We start from the raw sequence: 24599 nt of genomic DNA on the forward strand, positions 1-24599 counted from the left end.
GAATCTGCTGAACCTGCATCAAATGCTGCAAAGCCTCCTCCCCGAGGGCAGCAGGGAAAACAGTCAATGGTGGGGGGGTGAGAGGGGTCACCGAGGATGTTACGGGATGAAATGTCTTTAATGGAGGGAAAAGGAGCCCAGATGATCCTCTTTGCTGTTCTCATCGGTCTTCTCACTTTCTTCCAGTCTGAGGCTCTGCAGCCTCCACACCATACAGTGAGACAGCTGGTCAGAACGCTCTCTATGGTGCTTCTGTAAAGAGTCGTGAGGGCTCTCCTTAACAGTCAGAATCTCGATGTCTAGAGAGCAGAAGCTGGCGAGCGATCTAGCATTTTTTTACACCAGTTGTTGTTTATGTATACAAACAGCACTCTCTTACCGCTGAGTTCGCTGTTTCCATCGGTGCTGTATAATGTTCTCCCCTCCAGGCTAACAGCATTGTTCGGAATCAATGAATTAAGCCAAAACTCAGTTAGGATGATGGCGCAGCAGATACTAATCTCCTTTCTTGAAGAGAGTTTGAGTCGGAGATTATCCATTTTGTTATCCAGGGGGTGGACGTTGGATAGCAGGATTGATGGGATTGGTGTTTTCTGGGAATTCTCTCTTAGCTTCACTGTTAGCCCACCTCTGCAGCCCCTCTTTTGTCACCTAGCACACCGCCTCCTTCGGCTTGGCTTATGTGCCCGCTGTTCTGTTTTTATCCAACTCAAGCACTCCGCAGCATTTTAAATGGTCAAGACTTGCTGTATTTAAGAGTCCAGAAAAAACATTTTTGACCGTAGCTCCAGCAGGCGCTGGCAGTCGTAGATGCTTGGTTTGTAGAGTTCTAAGCGGCATATTTTGTGGAATTGTCGAGAGCTGTACCAGACCGCTGCCTATAGGCGCCGCCATTATTGATCCTTTTCTGTGTTAGACAGTTTTTTTTTCTCTATTTTGATAAACTTTATTATTACAAAATGTGATGTTTTCCTTACATCTATTTTATTTACACCCTTGTCACCAATCTGTTGTTTTATAACATGCATTTTTAGATAAACTGGATTTGGATTTAATAAGTAGCTGTCGTCACTCAATTAGGTGATGGTTAGCCGTCGCAATTATTTCTGAGATGTAGATACATTGTGGATCCCTTACAGATATTTAAACCGCATTTGTGTTTGTATTTAGGGGTGGGGATGGTGTAGATTAAAAATCCACAGTCAATTCCAGACATTTTGGAATGTATGAAGGCAAAAGGGTGCAGTTACATGTTCAAACATGGTTTCATTACTTAAAAATATTCTGTGCTATGCAAATTTCAAAATTTCTTGCTTCTGTACATGATGAATAACATAACAAAAAAAACAAGGATTCTGACAATTGTAATGGATTAGATATGGGGTTAAAAAAACTGTATACAAGAAAGAAATTATTATTTCTGGGTTCAGATTGTTCTAATTTATATCTTCATATACTTTAAACTTTTTGGTGGAATCTCTCTTTTTAAAATTAGCTTGATGTTGCTGGTTTATAAGAAACACTTGATTCCTCCCTTTTGCATAAAACGTAATTCTGTAAAGGTGGCTTTGTAAAGGCCAGATCAATTGTTTTCACAAACACAAGATGTTGTTCAATAATTCATTTTCAAAAGTAAATATAACATTACACAGAATACTCTCAGGGCCGGATCTATCAAAGGTTTGCGTGTATAAAAACGTGAGCTAATAAAAAATGTACAAACTGATCTATCAACAGCGTGCTAAAAGGATTTGGTCTTTAAAACGTGCTAAATAGCGCCTCTTATCCATTTAGTACTTTTTCTGCAATGAATATGCAATATGGGGCGTTTACACGCAAAAGTGCGTCTTGTGGGAGGAGAACATGTAAATATATTAATTTAGCACTCGCAAAGTGATTTATCAATCCTGAAAGCAATTTTGCTAACGGTATCTGACTCTATATTTAACACGTTTCAAAAGAAGGTGCAAATGGTCTGTATGCGTAATTGCGCACACATGGCAGCGGTTATTGTCGCAAGAAGGAGACATGGAAATGAAGCAAGGAGACGCAGAGAACGCATTTTTTCACTCCGTGTGAATATTTTTGGAATGAAGGAGGAAACGATCATCAAAACATATCGTTTATCCAGCATTGCCATTTTGGAGCTGTTGGGGGAACTCCGAATGGATTTGGAGCCAGCCACAAGGAGGACCCACGCAATACCAGATATCACAAAACTCCTTGCAACGTTGCGCTTTTTTGCATCTGGGTCATTCCAGCGTACGGTTGCAGCGAGAGCTGGGATCTCCCAATCTCGTTTTTCAGAAGTGCTGTCCGACCGGTTCGGGGTTCTCCCCCTGCGCCTGTGGAGCAACATGCCAATGCTGCGGGGATGCGTAATCTCATCCACAGTCACTTCTTGTGAGCCATTTGGTATGTGCATTTATCTACAGGCCAATACAAAACACCTGGTTTTTGTTGTTGTTGTTTTTTTTTTACTGCAGGGAAGTAGAAATTCAGCCACATACCACTTTAGGGAATAAAGGTTGCCAAAGTTTTTTCTTTATATATCACTGTAAGATTTAAATTCCTTAATGCACTAGTTTGTAGAAACTACCAACTACTTTGCCGCAAACCACAAAACGCGCAAAACCATCATTTAAATAGGGCGTCTCCAACAGTTTTGCGCCTGCCACTAGTTACGCAATCGCTCTTGTTAAATCACCCGCAAACCATGGTTCAGCCCCTCGCGCAAAATTCCAGTTTGCGAGCGCAAATTACTGCACGCAAAATTGGATCTTGATAAATCCGGCCCACAGTCTGTTAGTACAAATGCAGAATTTAACCTCAAGTAGTTTATTCGTGTAGGTTTGCTGAGGAAGAAAGAGGCACATGTGGGGTGCTGCTGGAAAGCTCCTACTTCAATATGCAGTGGGTAGATAAAAAAACAAAAACAAAACAACAACATGCAAATCAAGGGCTACCCACAGTAAGCTAGCTTCTCTTTGTTCTCACAAAAAAACAAAATATGTCCAGAAATCAGTGAAAGCCTTATCCTTTGCTGTAAAACTGGATGTTTTATGTGGAGTGCATTATTTTCTAAAAACTCAAATTTGCATACATTTCTCAAAAACTGTAGAAAAGATGTTTCTGAAACTGGTCAGAAAGTCTATCTGGAGACAAAATTGATGAATTTTCATCTCTATAGAGCTGGACTAAGAAATTGGGTTATAACACTTGATCTTATTCTGACAAGGCTGTTTTTTTTAATTCAAAGTTTATCTTGTTTTGTTTCTTAACAACAACCTTGAAGCAGGAATTTCCTATGCTTTTGAATAAAACCATGATTTTTTTTTCCTATAAGTATAAAAATGACTGTACCTTTTGGAACAATATATTGTCTCAAACCAAAACACCTCATCCTTTATGAATATTTATACATACAACAAGATGTTCTGGAATAACATTCCTCCAAGATTATGGTGGGAAAGTTTATATATAAAGCCCCTTTACATACAGAGTTATTTAAAGATTACAAAGAGACAGATATTTAAAAAAAATGTAACAAGATACATACTCATATTAGCTTAAGAAAAGAGAATACCATAACTTTTAAAATAAACACAACATGGACTTAATTAAATGGTGAGGCTCTATTTCACCGTACACAAAAACATGAAGGATTTAAACTTTCAAAGGAGACAGCTGCTTTCTCACATCTCAGGGTTTTTCAGGAAGTTAATTAGAGAGCTGAAGACCATTTTAACGTTGCCGCTCTTACTTCTGTTCCTGGGAACATTTAGTAAAGAGTTTATTTATTTGTTTGTTTGTTTCATTCAGTTTTCTGTTGATAAGACGAATCTATATGGCTTATAACTACAAAAACACACATTTCAGTCCAAGATCATTCAGCATTATTGTCTACACGGTTTTAGATCTTTTAATTTTATAAACTAAGGGCTAGTGCAGTGATTTCAGGACTGCTGCACTGTGATCTAGATGGAACTGAATATTTTCTGCAAAACAATTATTCCAACCATAAATTTAAACACTAAAAATATTCCTTTGAGGTAATGAAGATGGAAAATTACTCTGGAGCTGAGAGTCCAGTCTTTTTTTCTGTAGATATTTGTTTGGTATCAAGGCTGGGAAGAAAGCTATGTCCAACAGTTTGACAAATTGGGAAGCAGTTTTCAGTCAGCAGAAAAAAAAAAAAAAATCATAGTCTAACTCTGTTATGCTGTTGTTATGGTGAAAGTTTTACCAGCAGACAGAAACAAATCTTTCTTCTTAATTAATTCTGCTAATTCTAACATCTTCAGCTGGTTCTTGGTTCTGCCAGAAATTTCTTCCAAAGGAGAGTTTTTTTCTCTTCATACTGGTTTATCATGGAGGTTCATACCAACCTGCACCTTGTTCCAACTGCCATTCATTGTAATTCCATCTCTTTTTCTACCAATACTTCCAGGCTGGGGGGTCTTCGTCCCTGTTCTCATTCAGCAGCTCATGCATATACTCGGTGTAAATGTCAATGTTAATGTACCCCGCAGAGGCCTAAGCGCCAGAGACTTAAAATATTGTTTCAATGAAACTCATCTAATTGCCTTCCTTCTTTGGTGAGGTTTTTAGGTTGAACGGGGAGGGGATTGGAGGGGTGGAGACTGAGGGCTTAGCTGTGGAGGACAGTGAGAGATTTCTAAAAAGTAAACCAATGGGTCGCGTGCACAGGGTCTCCTATAGCCTACTGTTAATAAAATGAAAAGATAAATAATTCTAGACTTCCTCTCCCATAAGAAAATATATTAAATAAAATTTATAATACATTTGTAATAAATAAATGAATTTGTTAAAGTCCCAGCTCTATAGTTTAAATGTTTCAGCGCCTATGAAACCTAGAAATTGTTTATTGAACTGTGAATTGGGTTTGTACACTGAACCTCTGTAAACACGTCCAATAATGTTCCATGTTGCTGCACAGTTTTTTAATAGCCTGTATTTTTGAGTTTTCTTACAAAAAAATTTAAGCCACTGCTTAAACTTCTTTTTAAAACTGACAGAGTGGTGAACAAGCCATCGTTGCAGTAACTAATGAGTTGGCTCATTTATTAAGTTCTCCAGCAGCAAAGCTTTATGCAGGAGTGCCATGGACAAAAGCTTTTAGTGCACTAGAATACTGGAGGCTCACATTAAAATACTTCAAAGCACTTTGGATTTGGTAGCAGAGGGGCCTTTGTGCAGCGAGCTGATAACCACTTATGCAGATTTCTGGGAGCAGGTCAGGAGAGCACGATACAGCACAGTCTATTTGCTAACATTGAGTAACATGAGCAGGTAAACTTTAGAGAGTGTTGTGTTGCAAGGGCTGTAACTTTGACTATTTTTAGGAGAAAGTAGCATTTGGCCTCAGGTTTGAAGAAAGCTGCATTTCTCTTCTTTTTTTTTATCGGACTCAAGCAGAGGAAAGGCGAAGATAATGATTTATTTATCTATTTATAATAAAACTTGAATATTTTGCTCTACTGGGCCTGTAATTGTTTTGAAATTGTTGTAATAAATTATGTTTATTTTACAAAATATCTGATTGTCTTAAGCTGTAAATTGATCTAATCTGATCAGTTAATTTAAACCATTTAAGTCCGTTTTATCTTAAATATGTTTGTTTCAAGCACACCTTGAAATACATGGGAATCAGAACTGTAGAAATATGAAACATGGAAACACATGGAAACACCTAAACTCAATGTGCGGAAATGAAGTTGTCATAAATAGAAAAAAGATGCTTCATCTGGTATGAAATCAAGCTAGAATGATGGTTTTTACAGGGTGGTCCAGTGCACAAACAGACTCATATCCTCAAAGAACACTGCATATGCCAAAGAAACAGGAAACCAGCTGCATGAAAATACAGACCTGGATAAGCAGTGAGAAGGTAGACTGAAGAGGGGTTGGTGTGTACAGGATTCCATGTGATAGAATTAGACTTTAGCACCTGATCAGCAAAGATCACAAGCATGATAATTTTTTTTTTAAAGATGAAAATCTAAAAAATTTTGGCCTACATTTGATTTTTTCTGAATGTTAACGTGATCTTGCTGAAATGTGAACCTTTCCACAGTATTTGAGATTTTTTTAGCCAATTTAGCCTTTTGATGTCCTTCATTCATCCCACATAATCTCTGACCAGCTTCCTTGTCCTTCCTGAGAAAAAGCATCCCTTCGATGGGGATGAGGGGTTACTCATTTTCAGGCACACAGTCTTTTGCTTATTGGCAACCAAAAGTACCATTTACCCAATGTCTATCTAATCTAACCAATGCTGTGCTTTCAATGTCTCCTACCTGGCCGCGGTGGCCTTGCTTTACCACTTCAAGACATTTTTCCACTCTTGTTACCAAACTGTTGGTATCCTTGGTTAATGGAGTTTGCAGTAACATAGAGAGCAGGTGCATGAATCTCTGCTTTCTACTTTTTATTCCCTTTGCAGCCTTCTTCTGTGTCCAGACACATTAGCCTCAGCTGCACGTCGTCCCCAGCTAGTTTACTCTGGTGGCATTTCCTGAAAACTGGGACTAAATTCCAGTGCATGCTAGCTGTTATTAAAGCTTTCAGATGAAAGACAGTTTAACAAGCTTCTGCATCTCGACCCTTTTAATAAAGGACTCCACTCCTGAGCAACGTCAAGCAAAATAAGTGTTTATTGACAGAATTTAATTGGTATCTAATGGTTGTTTGATTTGCAGCAGTGAATGGATCCATTCATAGAGTCGCAGTGTGTTCTTTTTTCGCATTGAACTCAGGGGGCGTTGTTGTTGCCAAGCAGTCACAGGTGCAGGATGTGAGGCGGTAGCGGCAGAGTTTTTGGCTCATCCCAAAGACAGCTTTCATTTCCCAAGGCAGGTGCTGTGAGGATTCCTGTTTTTCAGTGAGGGATGGTTTTTGTCTTCATTTGCCAAATAGTCTGCCCTGCTCATGGTGCTAGATTCCACCATTTAGAGTGAGTGTCGGTGAGAGATATGAAAGAGTTGTGGGAAACATAATCTTCTTAAAAAACCTGCTTTCTGCTTCACTTACCTGATAATGGATCTGAGACAAAACTTGTTTGTACAATTTCATTTTTTGGCAGGATTTGATGTTTGATTCATAACAACACTCTTGGCAAGAATGATGAAAGAGAGAAAATGAGCATAAATGAAAAAAAAGCAAAAAAACTGCTGTTATAAATTAAAAGTGCCCCCTGTTTTGCTTTGAGACACCAGATGTGCAAGTGAAGACAAAATATAAATCTTACATGAAAACTATAAATCAGCCAAATATGGTTATTGTGGATGGGAGGGAAATAAGTTTTAACAATCTGGCTAAACAGCTGTGCAAGAGGAGGCAGATGAAGAGAAAGCAACAAAAGAAGGGCGATGCGGAGGAGAGAAGGAGATGTAGTCTTTGAGAAAATTAGCGCTTCTCTGAATAAGCACTGTGAACTGTAATTTTTTATGATGATGCGTGGGTGCGGTGCCAAAGGATTACAGACTGCGTGTGGCACAGAGATAGATGAATTCAGCTTGTAGGCTCTTACAAAGGCAGTAGCTGAAGGGAAAGATTGACAGAGAGACTCATGCGTAGTTCACCTCTTTATCAACATGCGGTATGTTGGGCTAATGGCAGGTTTTTACTCACGCTCAATATCTGAAGGTTCAAACTTAGTTGAGAGTAATGGCAAATGGGGAGTTACAGCCCCCTGCCTGCTTTGAGGTATAATATGACGTATTATAGGATTGGGAGAGTGTACTACAATCGCTGAATTTAATGGAAACAGTACTGTAAAAATAAATATATGTTTGACATCTATGACTGTTCCATAGATGAGGACAAAAAGAAGAAAATAATATCTCTTTTATATAGCTTTTGGTCATATTTTAGACTTTATCATATGCTTTTTTCTTTTTGAAAACCTCATGGTTTGTGATGGTTTACACAATAAAAACAGTTATGAAAAATATTAATCATTTTATGAAATGTTAATGAACTGTAAAGTCTAAAGGTAACAAAGTTCCAAAAATTTTAAGTATTTTTGGTGTAGCAACATTTCTGTTCACGTCATATTTTCTCCTGTTTTTTATGCAGCCATGAAGTCAGATCGCAAACGTCTAAAGGCAGAAAAGGCTGACCTGATGAACCAGATGCAGCAGCTGTATGCCACACTGGAGAGCCGGGAGGAGCAGCTCCGTGACTTCATCCGCAACTATGAGCAGCACAGAAAAGTATGGCATACTCATAACAACCTTGTGTGTTGAGCTTGACATTTCTCCTGAAAAAACAAGCAACGGTATTTTGTCTAAGAAATGTCATAAATAAGACAATTTAATGTGTTTTACAGTCTGGAAAAATAAGAGAACACATTTAAAAAAGACTTGCTTGTCAGACAGAAAGTTTTTTTATGCCAATCCAACAACCAGCATTCAATCCCTAGTCCACAGCTTGGAAGTTATGGTCCACTACATCATGGGGATTCCAGTCCATTAAACTAAAATTGAAAAGGAAACTTTGTCTCAGGGAACTTTGTGCCAGTTAATAGTTAAAAAGAACAAGCTCAACATTCAGTTCACACAGATGAAAATGAACTAGCTCACGTTCATAGTTCACTTTTTCAAAAATGAACTAAGTTCACAAACCTAAAAATAGACTAGTTCAAGTTAATTTGGTTAATAAAGCCACAATCCTACGGAATAGCACATTATATTACACCCTTTAAATGTGTATAGAAAGAAATGGAAAATACTCAATACCGTCAAGATATACTGTATACTAAGTTACAGAGAACTTCAGAAACATACAGGTACTTTCAGGTTCTGCTGAAAAGATCTGTATAAAAATGATTTCTTAAATTCCTCAATCAGTAGCAGATATTTTCCAAGACAGCTCGGATTCTTTAACCGGATGTGTCGCTTTAAATTTGAAGTGGACATGGCCGACGTATGGACTTTTTTGTTTAGTCCCAGTGGGCACAGATTGCTCAAAAACGTGAGTTTTTACTGTCCGGGTCTTCTTTTGTTGGTTCACAAACCTCTGCCCAGGGCTCTGCAAGACTGGCATCAGAAATACCACTAGATGAGTCTGAATGGTGCAGACTAGTACTAGTAGTAGACATGCTGGTCTGTCATGCATTTTGCTGTTTTAAGTCCCGTAAGACCTGACGTCACTCATTATTCTGAGAGTGAACGTCGCTCTCGTTTATGTTGATTACTTCAAATCTGATCCGTTAATTTCCCTGTTCAATAAAAGAAATTAACATATTCAATGAATGCCATTAATTGAATGAGTTCATAATTTAGTCTCATTGTCTTTTAACACTATAAACACCCTAATATGCCACAGTCTGTTAGCTTGGAATCTTCAACTGAAATCTTTTATTTTTTCTTTTGTTGAAAAAGTTCCGTTAACTGGATTCCGACTCTTTCATAGACGCTCTCCACTTTAGTTCTGCTGTTTTTAACCATCTGACAAAAGAGACGGCTGCTAGACATAAACAACATAATTTTGTTCTTGCAGCTATGAGAGTGAGAAAAAAAAATCATGCTTCAGGTGGTGCGTGTAAAGCAGGCTTTATCACTCTTCTTTATCCTTTTCTGAAGATATTTTTTATTTCCTTATCGTTAAACATAGCATTGGTTTGTTGTTAATTTCTGTATGTTTTTTTTTCATTAGACTTTAATGTCTTTTTTAATTTTACTGTATTTTATTCTTTTGTTTCAATAATTTTTTTGTTTCTGAATGTGCTTAATGAATTAATTCTATTGGAATGGATTGAATTTTGAATCCAGTTTAGCTACATATCTTCTTCAAAATGATAATACTTTGTCATTCCTGCCATTTTCTAGAGATGTTTGCCTAATGTGTTTGTTGGAAAGGAGGGTATTTTTTTACTGTTTAGCTCATGTTGCCTAGAGCAAGGTTCCTAATTTGGTCCTTCTTTCAAAAGTGATTAAAAACAAACAAAAAAGAAATTGAGTGCCACTGAATTAAAGTTGTTTTATCAAATTTTTCGGTTGTTTTTAAGCTGAAAGATCGAATGTTTAAAATAAAAACTTGCCTTCAGCTTTTGCTGCTGCAGCTTTTTGTCATTCAATCGGCAAAAATGCGAAATGCTTTTGCATCGATGATGATCTGACTAAGAAACCTGCGAGTCCTGACTATGTGGATGGGAATATTTAAAAAGAGCCTGAAGTGGGAGTGTAAATATGAATGATTGTACTATTCTTTGTGTGGAGCCAGCAGCTAAACAATACATAACATGCAGTTAATATGTTATGAAGACCCAATAAAAGGAAAATATAAATGCTATTTTCCACTCCATAGTCTTTACATGCATTAGGGCCGTATATGTGATCCAACCCATCAGGATTTGTGTGTCTGCTAGGAGAGCGAGGACGCGGTAAAGGCTCTGGCCAAGGAGAAAGACCTCCTGGAGAGAGAGAAGTGGGACCTGAGACGGCAGACCAAGGAGGCCACGGAGCACACAGGGATGTTACGCTCTCAGCTTGACCTCAAGGAGAACCGCATCAAGGAGCTGGAGGCTGAACTCGCTATGGTGAGACTGAAGGCCAGACAGGGGGGGGGGTTATTCAAAGAATATTCCAGGCAAAACAAGTTGAAGGTGTGGTCAGGTTTCAAACTATTTACCACAAAAAGGTTTATTTATTTGGGTTTCTCTTGACAGCATCTGTAATTCTTGCTACATTATTTAAAATAATATTTTTTAAGTAGATTCCTTTATATAAAAATAGTGTAAATGGAAGATTAATGTGGTAGCTTTGCCAAATTATAATTCTTATTTTCTAGATTATTACACAGAGTAGCTAATTGACTCTTTGAAAGTAGTGTAAAAATGTCTTAAAGTTATGTGAAAAGAAAAATATCCTTCACTGTGGAGCTTTTTTGTGATCAATTTAGTTATTTGTCCTTCTGTTCAGAAAAGAACCAGGACTCTATATTAGATTGTAAAAGATTCTTAAGCATCTGCTGTTTCTTGGTACAAATGTTAAAAGTTTGAGGAGATACTCAGTTGCTGAGTGCAGTGCAGACAAAACAAACTGCTGCCCCTCTCCCACCTGCTGCTAAGTGTTGTGGGAAAGCTGATTTGAAAAAGGCAAATTCACTTTTATTTACTTAACAAAACCAAATCCAAAGTGAATAATTGTGGCGGGTAAGTTAAAAAATGCCACCTGTCTCTCTTGCTGGAGTAATACTATATTCAAGCTAAAGTTATTAGGATTTTTAAAGGCATATATATTAGCTGTTTATTATTATTATTCAAGAGGGTTCATTGTAACAATCATTCATCCTATTATACTAATAAAAAACCTCTTATGTCAATGAATCTGATCACAAACCTCAAAAACTGACAAGTGTCTTTTTTTCACTTATAATATTTGAGGTGTTCTTGCAGTATGTGTTCTATTAGATCCTTAATAAATATTGTATTTAGGTTTCATATCATGCTGTTGTTCACACATTAGCAGGACAGTTAGATCAGGGAATTTATGTGTTGTCTGGCAATGTTATTTCTGATCATGTTAGATTTATTTTTCAGTGTTATTGTCTAAAGGACTAGGTTTTTGAAACCGTAAATTAATGCTTTCATCTCCCTATAAATAAAAAGGTTTTAAGATAAAGTTTAGAATATGGTCTAACTAACCAAATAACACCAGGTTCTGGTTCTTGAATTGTACTATGTTCAGTACACAGTTACTGCAAGGGAGTAAATATATAAAAATACTAGATATAATTCATTTATTATTTATGTTTAGGTGTGTGTATTACAATATAAATTATAAGGAAATCATTTCTCTTGATAGTATTATAACTGCTCTGAACAAAATGTTTCATAATATAAGCAGCAGATTTATTGCTACTATTTTGTTTGAGTATTATACAGTATATTTAAGAAAAAACAACAAAGCTTACATTAAGATATATTTTCATAAGGTCATCTTGTACAGTTTTGGTTCAACTTATTTTGTAAATAAATAAAAACCACTGAATGAACTGCATAATTCTTCACCATATCCTTGAGATGTCCATGCCTAGGGATATAATTTAATAGGTAATGTTATTATCTGCAAGGCAAACAATTACTAAGAAAATGTAACTAAACAATGCAATTGTTTTTACTACCACATTTATTTATTTTTTCCTCAAACTGTTAGTGTTTAAAAAACAGTAGCAGTACATGAAGACTAGTTTGACAATTATTTATTGATGCTTTGTCACATACAATGTTTTACTTATGCTACAATTTTTTAAAGAAAAAAAAAAAACAGTTTTAAATTTGCAATATAGCCATTCCTCATGTCTCCAACCCCCCAGATGAGTAACTGTGTCAATCAGAGAATGGAGTTCCGGGTGTTTGAGCGGCTTGCGGACAGGGACTACTCTCCTAGGGTCATGGCGGTAAGACAGGCCCACAATTTGAAAATAAATCTCACCCTTTTTGATCCCAATTCTCCCTGGAAATCTCCCCTACCTGTGACCTAATTGTATTTTCTAGGAAGCCTCTTTTCACATATGTATGTTTTTGGGTTTTTTTTTGTAATCCCCAGCTCACTGTATCTGATCCTGGTGATCCTAACATAAGAAATGCTGTGTGCAAAATACATTAATTGCCCTGACCATTTGTGACTTTATTTTGTTCAGTATGTCAAAAAACTGCGACTGATAATTGTTTGACTGCCAGTAAAGCACACGTGATTGCAGTGAAGCTGATTGTGATGATGAATTGCAGCCTGCAGTGCTTCGCATGATAATAAGATTGTCACAATAACGCTATTTGAAGCAATTTTTAAGCAGCAGCATGTCACAGCTAATCAAAATAAAAGTCTGATGGAGGAAAAAAATGTATTGATGTATTTAGGGGGGTAAAAAAACAAATCTCCTAAGGCTGCAGAAGCTTATTGCTGTGTCTGAAAGCACCTCAAAGCAAATGTATTAATTTAAGTTAACAGAAAAGCTTAATTGTTTTTAATTTTCTCTGTATTTTTGTACAACACCAACCTCCAGCTTTCAAACTCTTGGCAACAAATTCCTCACACTTCTCTCCAATATTTCTTTCCTCTTTTGCTTTGTGTTTTTGTTGAATTACTGTATTTTGTCCCAGTCCCAGGAGTGATAATGAGAGGTTTTTTTTCACAGAAGAAAGGGAATGAAGTATTACAGACTGATTATTCTTGATACAACATCCTCATGATGAGCCAGGAAGCAAACCTTAAATATCTATGTGCATCACACATTCTGTAGCTTTTTGGATGCATTACATTTCCATGAGTAAACATACACAGAAATAATAATAATAATACTGGCAGGGAAGCCCCATCACGCTCAGTAATGAGAGTGGTGGAATGAAGATTTGAAATATGAACATGTGCATTTGTGTCTCCTTAAGGCCAAACAGTCGCTTGCCACCCTGACAAAGGATGTACCCAAGCGTCACTCTTTGGCCATGCCCACAGAGGCGGTCGTCAACGGCAACAACCAGGAGTGGGTAATGCAGGCAGATCTTCCCCTGACTGCCGCCATCAGGCAGAGTCAGCAGACCCTCTATGTCCACACCGGCCATCCTACTGACAGACAAGGTGGGTTAACATGAGGGGAAGCTATACTTTTGCCATGAACATGTCAAGATGCTTATCCCATTGCTTACACTCTGCATGTTTATGTGAAGTTGGTTTCTAAGCATTCAATCTTACCATCTGCTTAGTATGATTATGTTCCAGCTGTGTTAAATCATGCACTTTATTTCCTCTGAAGTGGCAGCTAAACATGAGTTGCGTGTTAAATCTACTGTACAATATGTTGTTATACCAAAGTGGAATACTTCAAATTCTTATAATTTCTCTTATTTATTGATTACATTTTCTGCAAATAGCTTTAGGTTTGAACTTGTTACTAAGTATTTCCAGCTCAGTATTCATCTCAGTGGTGTAGAATTGTGCATTTGACTGGCATACACTGCAACAGTCAGGGGGGAAAACATTTTTCTAAATAACAGTAGCAAATAGCTATTCTGCAGTAGAAGTGTTAGCAACATAATGACAAAAAGGGAGCTAAGGTAAGGTAGCAGTAAATATATTGTCTGAGCTGAAAAGTTGCAGAACCACATTAGAAATTTATAATCAGTTTGCCATGCTGATTTAAGGCCATCTGGGTATTTTCTTGAAGGAAGCAACCAAGCATAACTCCATATCATATAGGGCTATATCACCTATCTTTTTGAAGTTGTGGCAAGGGTAACATACTGAAAGTATATTAGTGTTTTTTTTTTTTTTAAAGAAGTATCATTTTTTTATGAAGAACAACAAAAAGAAATGCTATTATTAGCAATGTACTAAAATTGTCTTTCTACATGATTATAGGAACACATCTATAAATAGATCATAATCAGTCCCTTGAGTCATTCATATCCTGTGCTTGTCTACCTTATATTCATTTTCTTACTCCAAACATTGACTTGTATGTAAAAAAAACAAAAAAAAAACAAAAAAAAAACACTACTAGTGATTCCATTCTTACCTGAGATTTTTTGTTTGTTTTAAATCATAATTTATATAATATGTTTTTATATAAAAATCATATTGTTTATAATATTTTCAATATCAAACTTATAAACAGAGATAAGAGTCTATATTGCTGGTTGAGTGAAGCTTCTCCTTAATACCTAATGTAAGTTGGGCAGCATCAACCGTGGGGGTGTTGTATGTAGCTTGAGCAGCCCCTCCAGGTCACAAAGCAGTAGTTGGATTGCCACAAACATATTCAGAAGTTTTCAGAAAAGTTTTAGGTTGGGTTCTTTTAAACAACAGTTTTTGACATTAAAAATACACCAAAGAAGAAAAAACAATTAAACCAAAAACAGAAATTGTCTTAAATTGTTCTTAAAGTCACAGTGTTGCCCCTAATCTGAGCACATAATCCAGATGATTTGCCATTAAATTTAGTATTTTTGCCCTTAAAATAAGATCATTTGATTTAATGCATTTCAAATAAAACAATACAGTGTTTTTTTTTCTTAATCGATATATAAAGTGTTTTATTACTTTATTTCATTGGTAAAGTGTGGCATTTACCTGCTCAGTTCAAGAAAGAGAGGAATTTACTTTTTTGCTGTGAACTAATGCTCTCTGCTACCCTCAGAGGGAAAGCTCTTCATAAATTATCCCTGCAGCCTCCATCGCAGAAATCCGTTCAGCAGCTATAGGTCCACATATTAGTTGCTAACTAATTGGGGACATCTGAAAGAAGCCGCAGACAAACAGTAAAAGACAGGGAGGATGTGGAAACAGTCACGAACTCTAAATTGCATTGCAATTGCCTGTACTTTATATATCAGTCTCATTGGTTTGGGCACACACTCTAAACCTCTGTGAAGCTGTTTTCTCTGTTGCTAAGCAACTGCAGCTGCTTGCAAAACTATATCTTTTTTTGTCCTGTATTTATTTTTAAACACATTTTTATTTAATGGAGCTGTTCTAAGTACTGAGGGTCCACCATATTTATAGTTTTTTCATTTGCTAACTCTGGGGCCCCCAACAGCTGAGACAAATCCAGCCTGTCCTCTCTACCCTCTTGTCCTGTTTAGTGGCTGCTGTGCGGGTGAGCCCAATCCACTCGCGTCAGCCCTCCATCATCTCTGATGCTTCTGCAGTGGAGGGAGATCGGTCATCTACACCCAGTGACATAAACTCGCCACGTCACCGGACTCACTCCCTCTGCAATGTAAGAGCTGCCCACCACTGCACCCACTCAAGTAATCACCTCCTATTGTTGCAACTGCTGACTGTTATATTGCATGGCTGCTGCTGTTTTCCCTCACCATCCTTTTGGCTGAGTTCAAATTTGCCCCATGCAGTCTGTTGTGAACTTACTTTAGTGACGTGACATGAATCTTTATGGGGGAAAAAAAAAAGTTGGATGTTAAATTGATGCATATCTAGCAGCACGAAAGGGTTCATCTCTCGTTGATCTCCTCCCTGATCTGTATTGCCCTTTTTGCACCTCTTCAGCTCTTAGAACATCCCCCGTCTGTGGTTGTCAATTCATCTTCCTTCTTTCTTTTTCCTCCTGCAGTCCCTAGAAGATCTGGAGGAGGCGAAGCGTAAGAAGAAGAAAGAAAAGATGGGGTTGGGCTCGCTGTCGCGTGTCTTTGCCCGGGGAAAGCAACGCAAGTCTCTGGACCCTGGTTTGTTTGATGGTACTTCCACACCTGATTATTACATAGAAGAGGATGCAGACTGGTAAAGCACAGCTCTCTGAGTGAACCACCTGTGGACCACTTTGTGTTTAATGTGTGAAAGGATGGATGTTGGAGTATATAGATATAATATATATGTGGGCCTGTTCAGTCTTACCAGAAGGGGTGCTGTTCATGTGTGTGTGAGCGTCGGCATGCGCATTGGTGTGCCATTTATGGTCAGAAGCCATGTCAGAAGCTGGAAATGTGTCTTGCTTCGGTGAAGTGTAACCCTTATTGATCAAATAGAACCTGTATGTATGTACAGTTCTGTAAATAGAAACAGCAACAATGTGGACATGCTTTGTTAAAGCTATTATATTTGATCTTCTTCTGGACTTTTTTTGTTTTCAAATAACTGGAAACTTGAAGGACTGCTTCAATCTGTAAATAACAACAGTTGTTGTGCATTTTGTGCTTGTAAATGTCTTCATGTTCCAATTGCCTGTTGTTAATTTTGACATGTAATCCCCTCCCCTCACAACTCAAAGCTCCCCTTGTTTTTATGTGTTTCTTGTCCTGCTTGGTCCAACCCTCCTCCTTCACACAGCAATGATGAGAACAGTTTCCTGTAGGCGTATGCAGACTCCTCAGTTTAAACAGTAATTTGGCTGTCAGTTATCCTATTCCTCCAAAAAATGAAAACTGTTCAGGGATTCTCACTGATTTAAACTTTTTAATTGCAAAGAAGCTGTTTAGTATATATTTTACTTTGTATGCTCAACAACATGATGATTTCAAACTGAAAACTTCTATCTGCATAGATAGAAGGTGCAGTGCCTTGCCAAAGTGTTCATGTCATCTTTGATTTATCTTCCTCATTTTGTAAATTTATAAATTAATGAAATAATGTTTTTTAATAGTTGAGTTAAAAAAAGGGGTGACTCCTCTTTGAAGGCAAGTGATTTTCGTCATGTCATAGTAATGCCCACATAGTTTTAAATGCATTATTTCATTATATATCTTACTAAAAGTAAATTAAAGCATGATATAGAACATTTATCAGGTTCAACACTTCATGGTTCTGGTTATATTTAAAGCACTGGATGTGCCTAAACAATGTCCCTGATTTAAAATGCCAGATACGATTCAGCCAGAGTTTTCTCTGGAATGAAATTGGTTCTGTAACCTGGCCTATTTGATGTAAAGGCCAACACAGCTCTAAATTTAAGCAGATCGATTTGATTGGAAATGGGCTTCTTCCTGTCTTTTCACAATGTCTTTCATCTTGCCACTGTTCCCTTAAGGTCAGATTAGATGAGGGAACAGAGCTTCTTGTCATCAGGGTTCCGTCTGGGATGTAGATCTCTGGTGCTCGTCCAAAGTTACCCTAGGCATTTCTGCAGGTTCTCTCAATAACTCCTTTGCTATCCAGTTGTGCAATATTAATTTTGTGGATTACAGACGCAGCATTGCTCTGTGACATCTTAAAATCTCATGATTATTTTATGGCCTAACTTCTGCACAACTTTATACTTCATGTGCCTAATAGTGTCCATGTTGATGGTCCTTCATCCTTAACGTCCCCAATTTATCCTCTACTGTCTTGACTGAATAGCTGGATTTATTCAAAACTTTTTGTATGTCGGAGGGAACTTCATCAGGCATTCATTTGCAATGAATTTTATTCGGGGGTAATAGATTAGGGTGCGATGAATGCCATTGCATGCTACATAGTTTCAATTTTTTTATTTATTAAAGTATTAAACCATGTATGCTTCCAGTGTGATGTCACTTTAACCCTTTGCAAGGCACTGCACACACCTTAACGTGTGACATGCATGCAAATGGTCTCAGACCCCCAAAGCATGTTGAGTCCTCATAAAAAAAAAAAAAACTCTTTCCCTGCATATGTTGTGAAGAGGGTGCTTTAAAAAGAGAGGTCAGTTACTGATTTCATAATATGTAATCATGGTTTTCTCTGATTTCAAATATAGATATAAAAATTTTGATTTTAACATCGACCTTCTTAATTCGTTGATTTTATTATTTGTAAGAGTTTACAAATCCACCCCAAATGAAATTGAACCCTATTTAACAATTCCCAAGCAACGTTGCCATGTGAAATTTAATTTAGAAAAAAAAGACAGCTCTGTTTTAGTTTTTCATATATTTTTTCTCACATTTTCTTTCTGTGCAATCCTGTAGTTGCTCACAGCTATCATTGCCATAATACTCCAAAAAGCTTCCCTGGGAGGATTATAGCAAAGGGGCTCATCTGAAATTAGTAGCTGTAGATAAAAACATTAAACAGGGTGCTTTACCATTGATGAGTTTCACCTCCGAAGGTTTGTATTTTAGGTTTCAGGCATACTAATAAAGTAAAAGCATTGATTTCCAGGTGATCCTCTGAGTTCATTTAAAATTCTGGAGTTTAAGCTACAACTGAGGAAAGCAATTAACTGTGTGATAAAGGTTAATTACTTTTCTGCAAGCAAAAGAATGTCCAGAGACACAGGATTCTTTTCATCCTGGATCAAATTGGAGTCTGCACTGCCCCCACTGGAAATCTCTTCTCTCCCTGACATTAAACTATCACTGGGTATTAATTTTCTTCACCAACAACTAAAAGGAGTGTGAGACAGCATTGGAACTGTTTTTACCAGACTTTGCAGGCATAGTTGATATTTTAACTATCCCCCTTAGGGCTATGAAAAAGTATGTGCTGCCTTACAGATTATTTTATTTGTTTTTCTTTTTATTTTTTTCTTCTTTTGTCACAATTAAATGTTTTAGGTCATCAAACAAATTTCAATGACAGATAAAGGAAAAACGGGTGAACACAAAAATTGGTTTTAAATATAATAGAAATCATGATTTAGATTTTTAAGATGTATTAAGTAGCTAAAACAACCTGTGTGTGGAATAAATTGCCCATTAAACCTAATTACAAGTTGCGTTACCCTTGGCAACAACAAGAACGGCAAAACATTCGGATAATTGACATTTCTTTTTTACTTCACTAAAGAATTTGGACAACTAATTTCTGTGAAATTGTTGTAAATCAGTCAAATGGGATAGTTTTTTTTTTCTTCCATTTTAGCATAAAGTAGCCTTTTTAGGCTTTCAAAGTCTTTCAAATTGATTTAATTTCTAACCTTGACCATTCCTCTCTAAAATTGTAATATTTTTAGCCATTCAGAGGTGGATTTGCTGGTCTGTTTCAGATCTTTATAAGGATTCTTAATTTTAAAGTCAAAACCTGATAAGCAGGCATTCTTCTTCCAAATTTCCGGTAGAAAGCAATATTTTAGTTAAATCAATAAAGGCAATTAGTGTATATCCTAACACAGAAAAAAGGCCTAAGATTAAATCAGTAGATTGTTGGACTGCCACCATGTTTGACTGTAAAAGTTATGATGGTAGGATGCATGAAATAGCAACTAATTTGAGATTGCAAACACCTATCAAAAGCATACAGTACCTTCCACTTTTATCTAAACAGTCTAAATATTTTTTTTCCCTCAATATCTGCATTGCATTAGATGAGGTAATTCAAAGGGTCATTAAGGTGTTATCGGAATAAATATGTCTGGCTCACCTCTCAGTGATTGGTGGAATCCCAACGCTTCAAAAAAGTTTTTTTTATCCTATTAGATTGATAGATATCAATTAAATCTCTTGAAATTGGAACAACTGTTGGTGTTTTATAATTTTTTAGATAATTTCTTGTTGTCTGCCGTTTTTTTTTTTTTTTAACATTTGCTGGACTTAAAGGTGTCAGTAGTAAAAGAATTAGGTTAATCTATTCTATTTAGAAAAACGTCAGTCTGATTTGGATGTTGCTTTTTTTTTACCTTAATAAAAGGCTAAGTGAAAATGCCGTTTTATAAGTACTCAGATCTGATATTGAAATTTGTTTGACAATCTGTAACATTTAAGGGTTATAAAAACAACAAAAAAAGCAGATAATGATCACATATTCAGCTGTATTCATTGAAAACACTCAGCCAATCAATGTATTCATTATTAAATAGTGTATAGGAAAATACAGACATTCCTATGTTTTCATTTAACCAACTTATAACTGCTGATGGGGGGAAAACATATCAAATGCAGCACTGTAAAATTTCATATTCTGAGCCACGGTATGTTTTTATTTTTCCACAAAGAATTTAACTTTTTTGTAAATTAGCATTACAGAAATATTATTGTTATTATTATATATTATTATTATTATTATTATTATTGAAAAGTTTATTTAAGGTCAGAGATGTAGGCCTCAGTGTGGAACTGAGATATTTAGAAGTGGACTGTAGCAACTTTTAAAGGCATGGCAACAACGTTACGCTCAAAAGAACCAAGGAAGAAAAATACTATTATTTTAAAATGAAATAAATGATAATTATTTCCACGTGGCTGTCCTCTTTTTTCCTGTATTTTGATGTCTATGGATTTTTGTGATGGTATTTTCTGATTTGTCCCTTTTTATCACTGGAGGAGCTGCAACGAGCAGCCTTCAAATGGCCTTCTTTTCTCTGCTCCCTCTCTGAATTCTTTATTCTCGGTGGAAAGCTTCTCTCTATTTTGCAAAGAGCTGCAAAAATTTTGTCAAAACAAATGGGCAAGGGAAGATAAGGCCATGCCAGACCTTATATGTGAGTGCATGGTGTCAGTAATGGTGTGTACTGATGTGGCCACTAATCTCAACCTCTGACCACTTCTTGTCAAACTTCCATCTTACTCTCAACACAGTGAAGCGACCCCAGAAGCAACCAGTCTCTCTCAAGTAGGTTAGAGAAAGATGAGTTCCAGTTGTGCTGGGTTGCAAACTGTGTTGGCAGATGTCTTCTAACCCTTAAACAACATTAAACACTGACCTGACTTTTAGCACTTCTTCAAGTTGAAGTAAGTTTTTTCTTTTTTTCCCCATCAAATCAGGATGTTTATGTAAGAACAATGGTGAGTTCTGCTTTTGAGAGCAACAGTGTTTTTTTTTTCACTAATTGCAAAATTCTCTGTTTTTTTATGTTTTTTTTCTTTTTTATTTCACATTCATTAGTAACATTATCAGTCAGTGTATACTTAATAAAGTGAATGGTGAGTTGTTACATTTCTAAAGTTGGTAAGTTGTTCATTTTAAATTTTAAAGGCAGCCCATCAAACATATATATTTTTTTCTTCAACAATGATTATAACAGTTATAAACTAACTTGGAAACCATTTAGGAAGGTTCTTTGTTCTGTATTTAGGCTGTGATAGCCCATTACAAGCAGGAAGAAGACAAGTTGTAGCAACATAGTATTAGATATTTATGAGTAGTATCAACCTTGAGATTGTTTGTTTTTGAGAGAGTGCTTGTTGCTTTATTTATTGCTTTGACAAAAAAAAAATACTCATGTCTTATCATGTCTTAGGTTTAGGTTTATTTAGGTGAGGCACCAACACAAATTGCTGGAAACTATATTTTAGGGAGATTTTAGTTTATACAACCTGAATTATGGAGACCTAAAAGCTTATATATCAGGCGTACTATATTTTGCATATTTACATTGGTTTCCATCCCCATATATTTGTGGTTATATAGGCAAGTCAGTGTGCTGCTGGAAAGTAGCTATTGTTTTTACAGAGAATAAAAGACTGAACCGTATTTGGCCTTGGAAACAAAGTAAAGGTGCTTTCATGGTTTGGGCCTGCTTTGCTGTCAACTTATCTATCCAGCAGCTGATCAGCTTTCCAGTTTGTTTAGGTCTCTCAACACTTACCAGCATACCCACTTTCTGAAAGGTTTAGTGGGGTACACCCTGGACAGGTCGGCAGTCCAACACACAGAAAAGCAGGATAAACAAACAACCATTAACACGCACACACACACACACACACACACACACATATATATATATATATATATATATATATATATATATATATATATATATATATATATATATATATAATGACAGAAAACAAGAAAAGAGCAACATTATTTCATTTCCCTTTTCTATGGCTTCTTTTAAGCTAAATTTCAAAGTACACAATATAGATGGAATATCAATGTTATTCAATTTTACTTTTCTTTAACAAATGTAAAAAGAATGGATGCCGAATGTGCAGAGAACAGCAAGGTCAAAGATTCTGAATTGTACATTATGACTGAGCCAAAAGATGGATGCTTTATGCAAGGCTCATTGCCTTCCCAGCATCCTCACTATTTTAGCCTTGATGAGTATGGATAATGTTCAGCCACAGGCAAAGGGAAACAGCATAGCTGTAGTGAGAAGTATGATAAAAGTGCAAAGATTTGCAAAGGTATTACAGGAGTCATGTTGTATCAGTATCATTTGCTGCTACAACCTTTCTAGACCTTCTGCTGATACGAAATAAATGAAGAAGTATGCGGATGTCGCCACCTGCTGTCAGAATAAGGGAAATGCGATAATTTACTTTCATTTTGGCCTGCAAACACGAGATGGTGATGAAATCTAAATTTGTGTGTTTTGATTAAGTTGCAGATAGGCTTTTCAAAGTAAAAGGGGATATTTTTCCATACACAGAATGTACCAGCAGGGTAGTAATGTAATATCAGGCAGAAAGAAAGAGGTTGCATGAGAATACCCTACTTTTCCTAATGATGCCATTTGTTTAGGCTTATTTATATGGATGTGTCATGTTTTTTTAAAAGCTCAAACTTCTGATCTATTAATGCACTTTTTAAATCAGCTGCTTATTCATAAAATCTCCATCTTTTTCACAGCATTACATCTGCCAAGTAAATGCTTTTCAAGAAAGACAAATATTTTTTCTCTCAAAAGCCTGATTTTTACTTTGAACTAATTGTTTCAGTACAGTAACACTTTGTTTTTTTTTACCATTGCTCACTAAACTCACTGCCACAACTTACCTCCACTCATAACTTCACCCACATCACCCATCTATACCTCATCCCATCACCCACCCAGACTCTGACAGCATCTACAGCACCACCCGCCTCAGCCTGTCAGATGGGTCAGAGGACCAGCTGGATCGCCTCCAGCAAGTGGAGCTGGCCAGGACGACCCCCATGTCTCAGTGGAAGGCAGGAACTGTGCAGGCCTGGCTGGAGGTTGTCATGGCAATGCCTATGTACATTCGCACCTGCTCAGAAAATGTTAAGAGTGGAAAGGTAACAGCAGCTGTATCTTTATCCCACTCTTTATCTTAAACTGTGAGACTCTGAAGGACAAGGAATGGTAATGTATTCATTTGAACATTTTCAGGTTTTACTGGGACTAACGGATGAAGACCTGGAGCTAGGTTTAGGTGTTAACAGTTTAATGCACCGACGAAAACTCCGCCTGGCCATAGAGGATTACAGAGATGCTGAAAATGGAAGAGAGTAAGGATGGCTATAAAGACCATTTTTAAAGAAACTAATCATTATAGGAGATAATAGTGCGGGGGGGCATCTGTTGGTGATTTAAAGTAAAAACCTCTACAAGCCTTTCATCTAAGAACTGTGTTCATTTTCAAATATTCTATTTAATAACTGAAGTTTTCCCCAGGCAGGATGAGACCCACTTCATACTTTAGATATTTACCACTACAGTGATTTGGCCACTGTTTCTTGTCAGTACTAATTATGTTGACAGATGGGTGTCAGTTCTTTAAAATTACAATAAAATAGGATGCTCCTTTACTCCCTTTTTTGAGGATTACTGAGCTGTCAGCAGTGATGGGCAGTAGCGCCGCTACATGTAGCGAAGCTATTAGTTTAACTACATTTTCCAGTAGCTTGAACGTAGCTGCTTTATTTATCAAGTAACTTTCCTGTAGCGACGTTATTGTTTTGATCAAAACAATCAATCAAAACAAATCTGCAAGCAGAGTCCACGGGTTTGCGAGCATATCTGAGACTCAAACAGAGCGCGGTTTGTGCGCGAAAAGAAGGAAGCGAGCGAGAGGAGAAAATATCTGTGCAAGAAGCATTAAATCTGAGAGAAGAAACAAAGATTTGAGAGAGAAGAGAAAATATTTGAGAGAGAGCGCATGTTTTGAGTGTGAGCATTATAAGTTTTGAGAGCAAGAAGATGAAATTCTTTTCTCTAATTGAAGTTATGTGCTCTTGCATTATGGCAGGATAATTCTCCCATATCTATGTGCCACTAAGATACTCTAATTGGAGAGCAGTAGTGAAACTTCGATTTTGTATTTTCATGGCCTAGTTTACCTGACAGGATGTTTACATAAATCTGTTTTTAGGCTGTGCACAGATAAGATTTTTTATGGAGGAACAGCTCTACCGTATATAAAATAAATACATAAATAAATAAATGCTCAATAAATAAATAAATAAGCATTTAATTATTGCCTCCAAAAATACAATGAATAAATATGTAGGTAGAAATTAAATTATATGGTGAGA

At 36.7% G+C, this 24599-nt stretch overlaps 1 protein-coding gene across 9 annotated transcripts in view; it reads left to right on the forward strand.

Moving 5' to 3' along the window:
* kazna (kazrin, periplakin interacting protein a) overlaps positions 1 to 24599 on the forward strand; it is a 267686-nt gene that overhangs the window by 233075 nt on the left and 10012 nt on the right. For 5 of the 9 annotated variants that reach the window (XM_038305914.1, XM_038305919.1, XM_038305918.1 and 2 more), the window contains 8 exons: positions 8101 to 8237; positions 10394 to 10564; positions 12316 to 12426; positions 13415 to 13604; positions 15608 to 15744; positions 16096 to 16219; positions 23158 to 23360; positions 23455 to 23573. In XM_038305914.1, coding sequence (XP_038161842.1) covers positions 8101 to 8237; positions 10394 to 10564; positions 12316 to 12426; positions 13415 to 13604; positions 15608 to 15744; positions 16096 to 16219; positions 23158 to 23360; positions 23455 to 23573 — 1192 coding nt within the window. Of the gene's footprint in view, positions 1 to 8100; positions 8238 to 10393; positions 10565 to 12315; positions 12427 to 13414; positions 13605 to 15607; positions 15745 to 16095; positions 16585 to 23157; positions 23361 to 23454; positions 23574 to 24599 lie in introns of those variants that run through there. The other 4 variants (XM_038305916.1, XM_038305915.1, XM_038305917.1 and 1 more) reach the window with 4 other exon arrangements.

The sequence above is a fragment of the Cyprinodon tularosa genome, unplaced genomic scaffold (assembly GCF_016077235.1).
Source record: "Cyprinodon tularosa strain WSP-4 unplaced genomic scaffold, ASM1607723v1 ctg57, whole genome shotgun sequence".
Classification (NCBI taxonomy): Eukaryota; Metazoa; Chordata; class Actinopteri; order Cyprinodontiformes; family Cyprinodontidae; genus Cyprinodon; species Cyprinodon tularosa.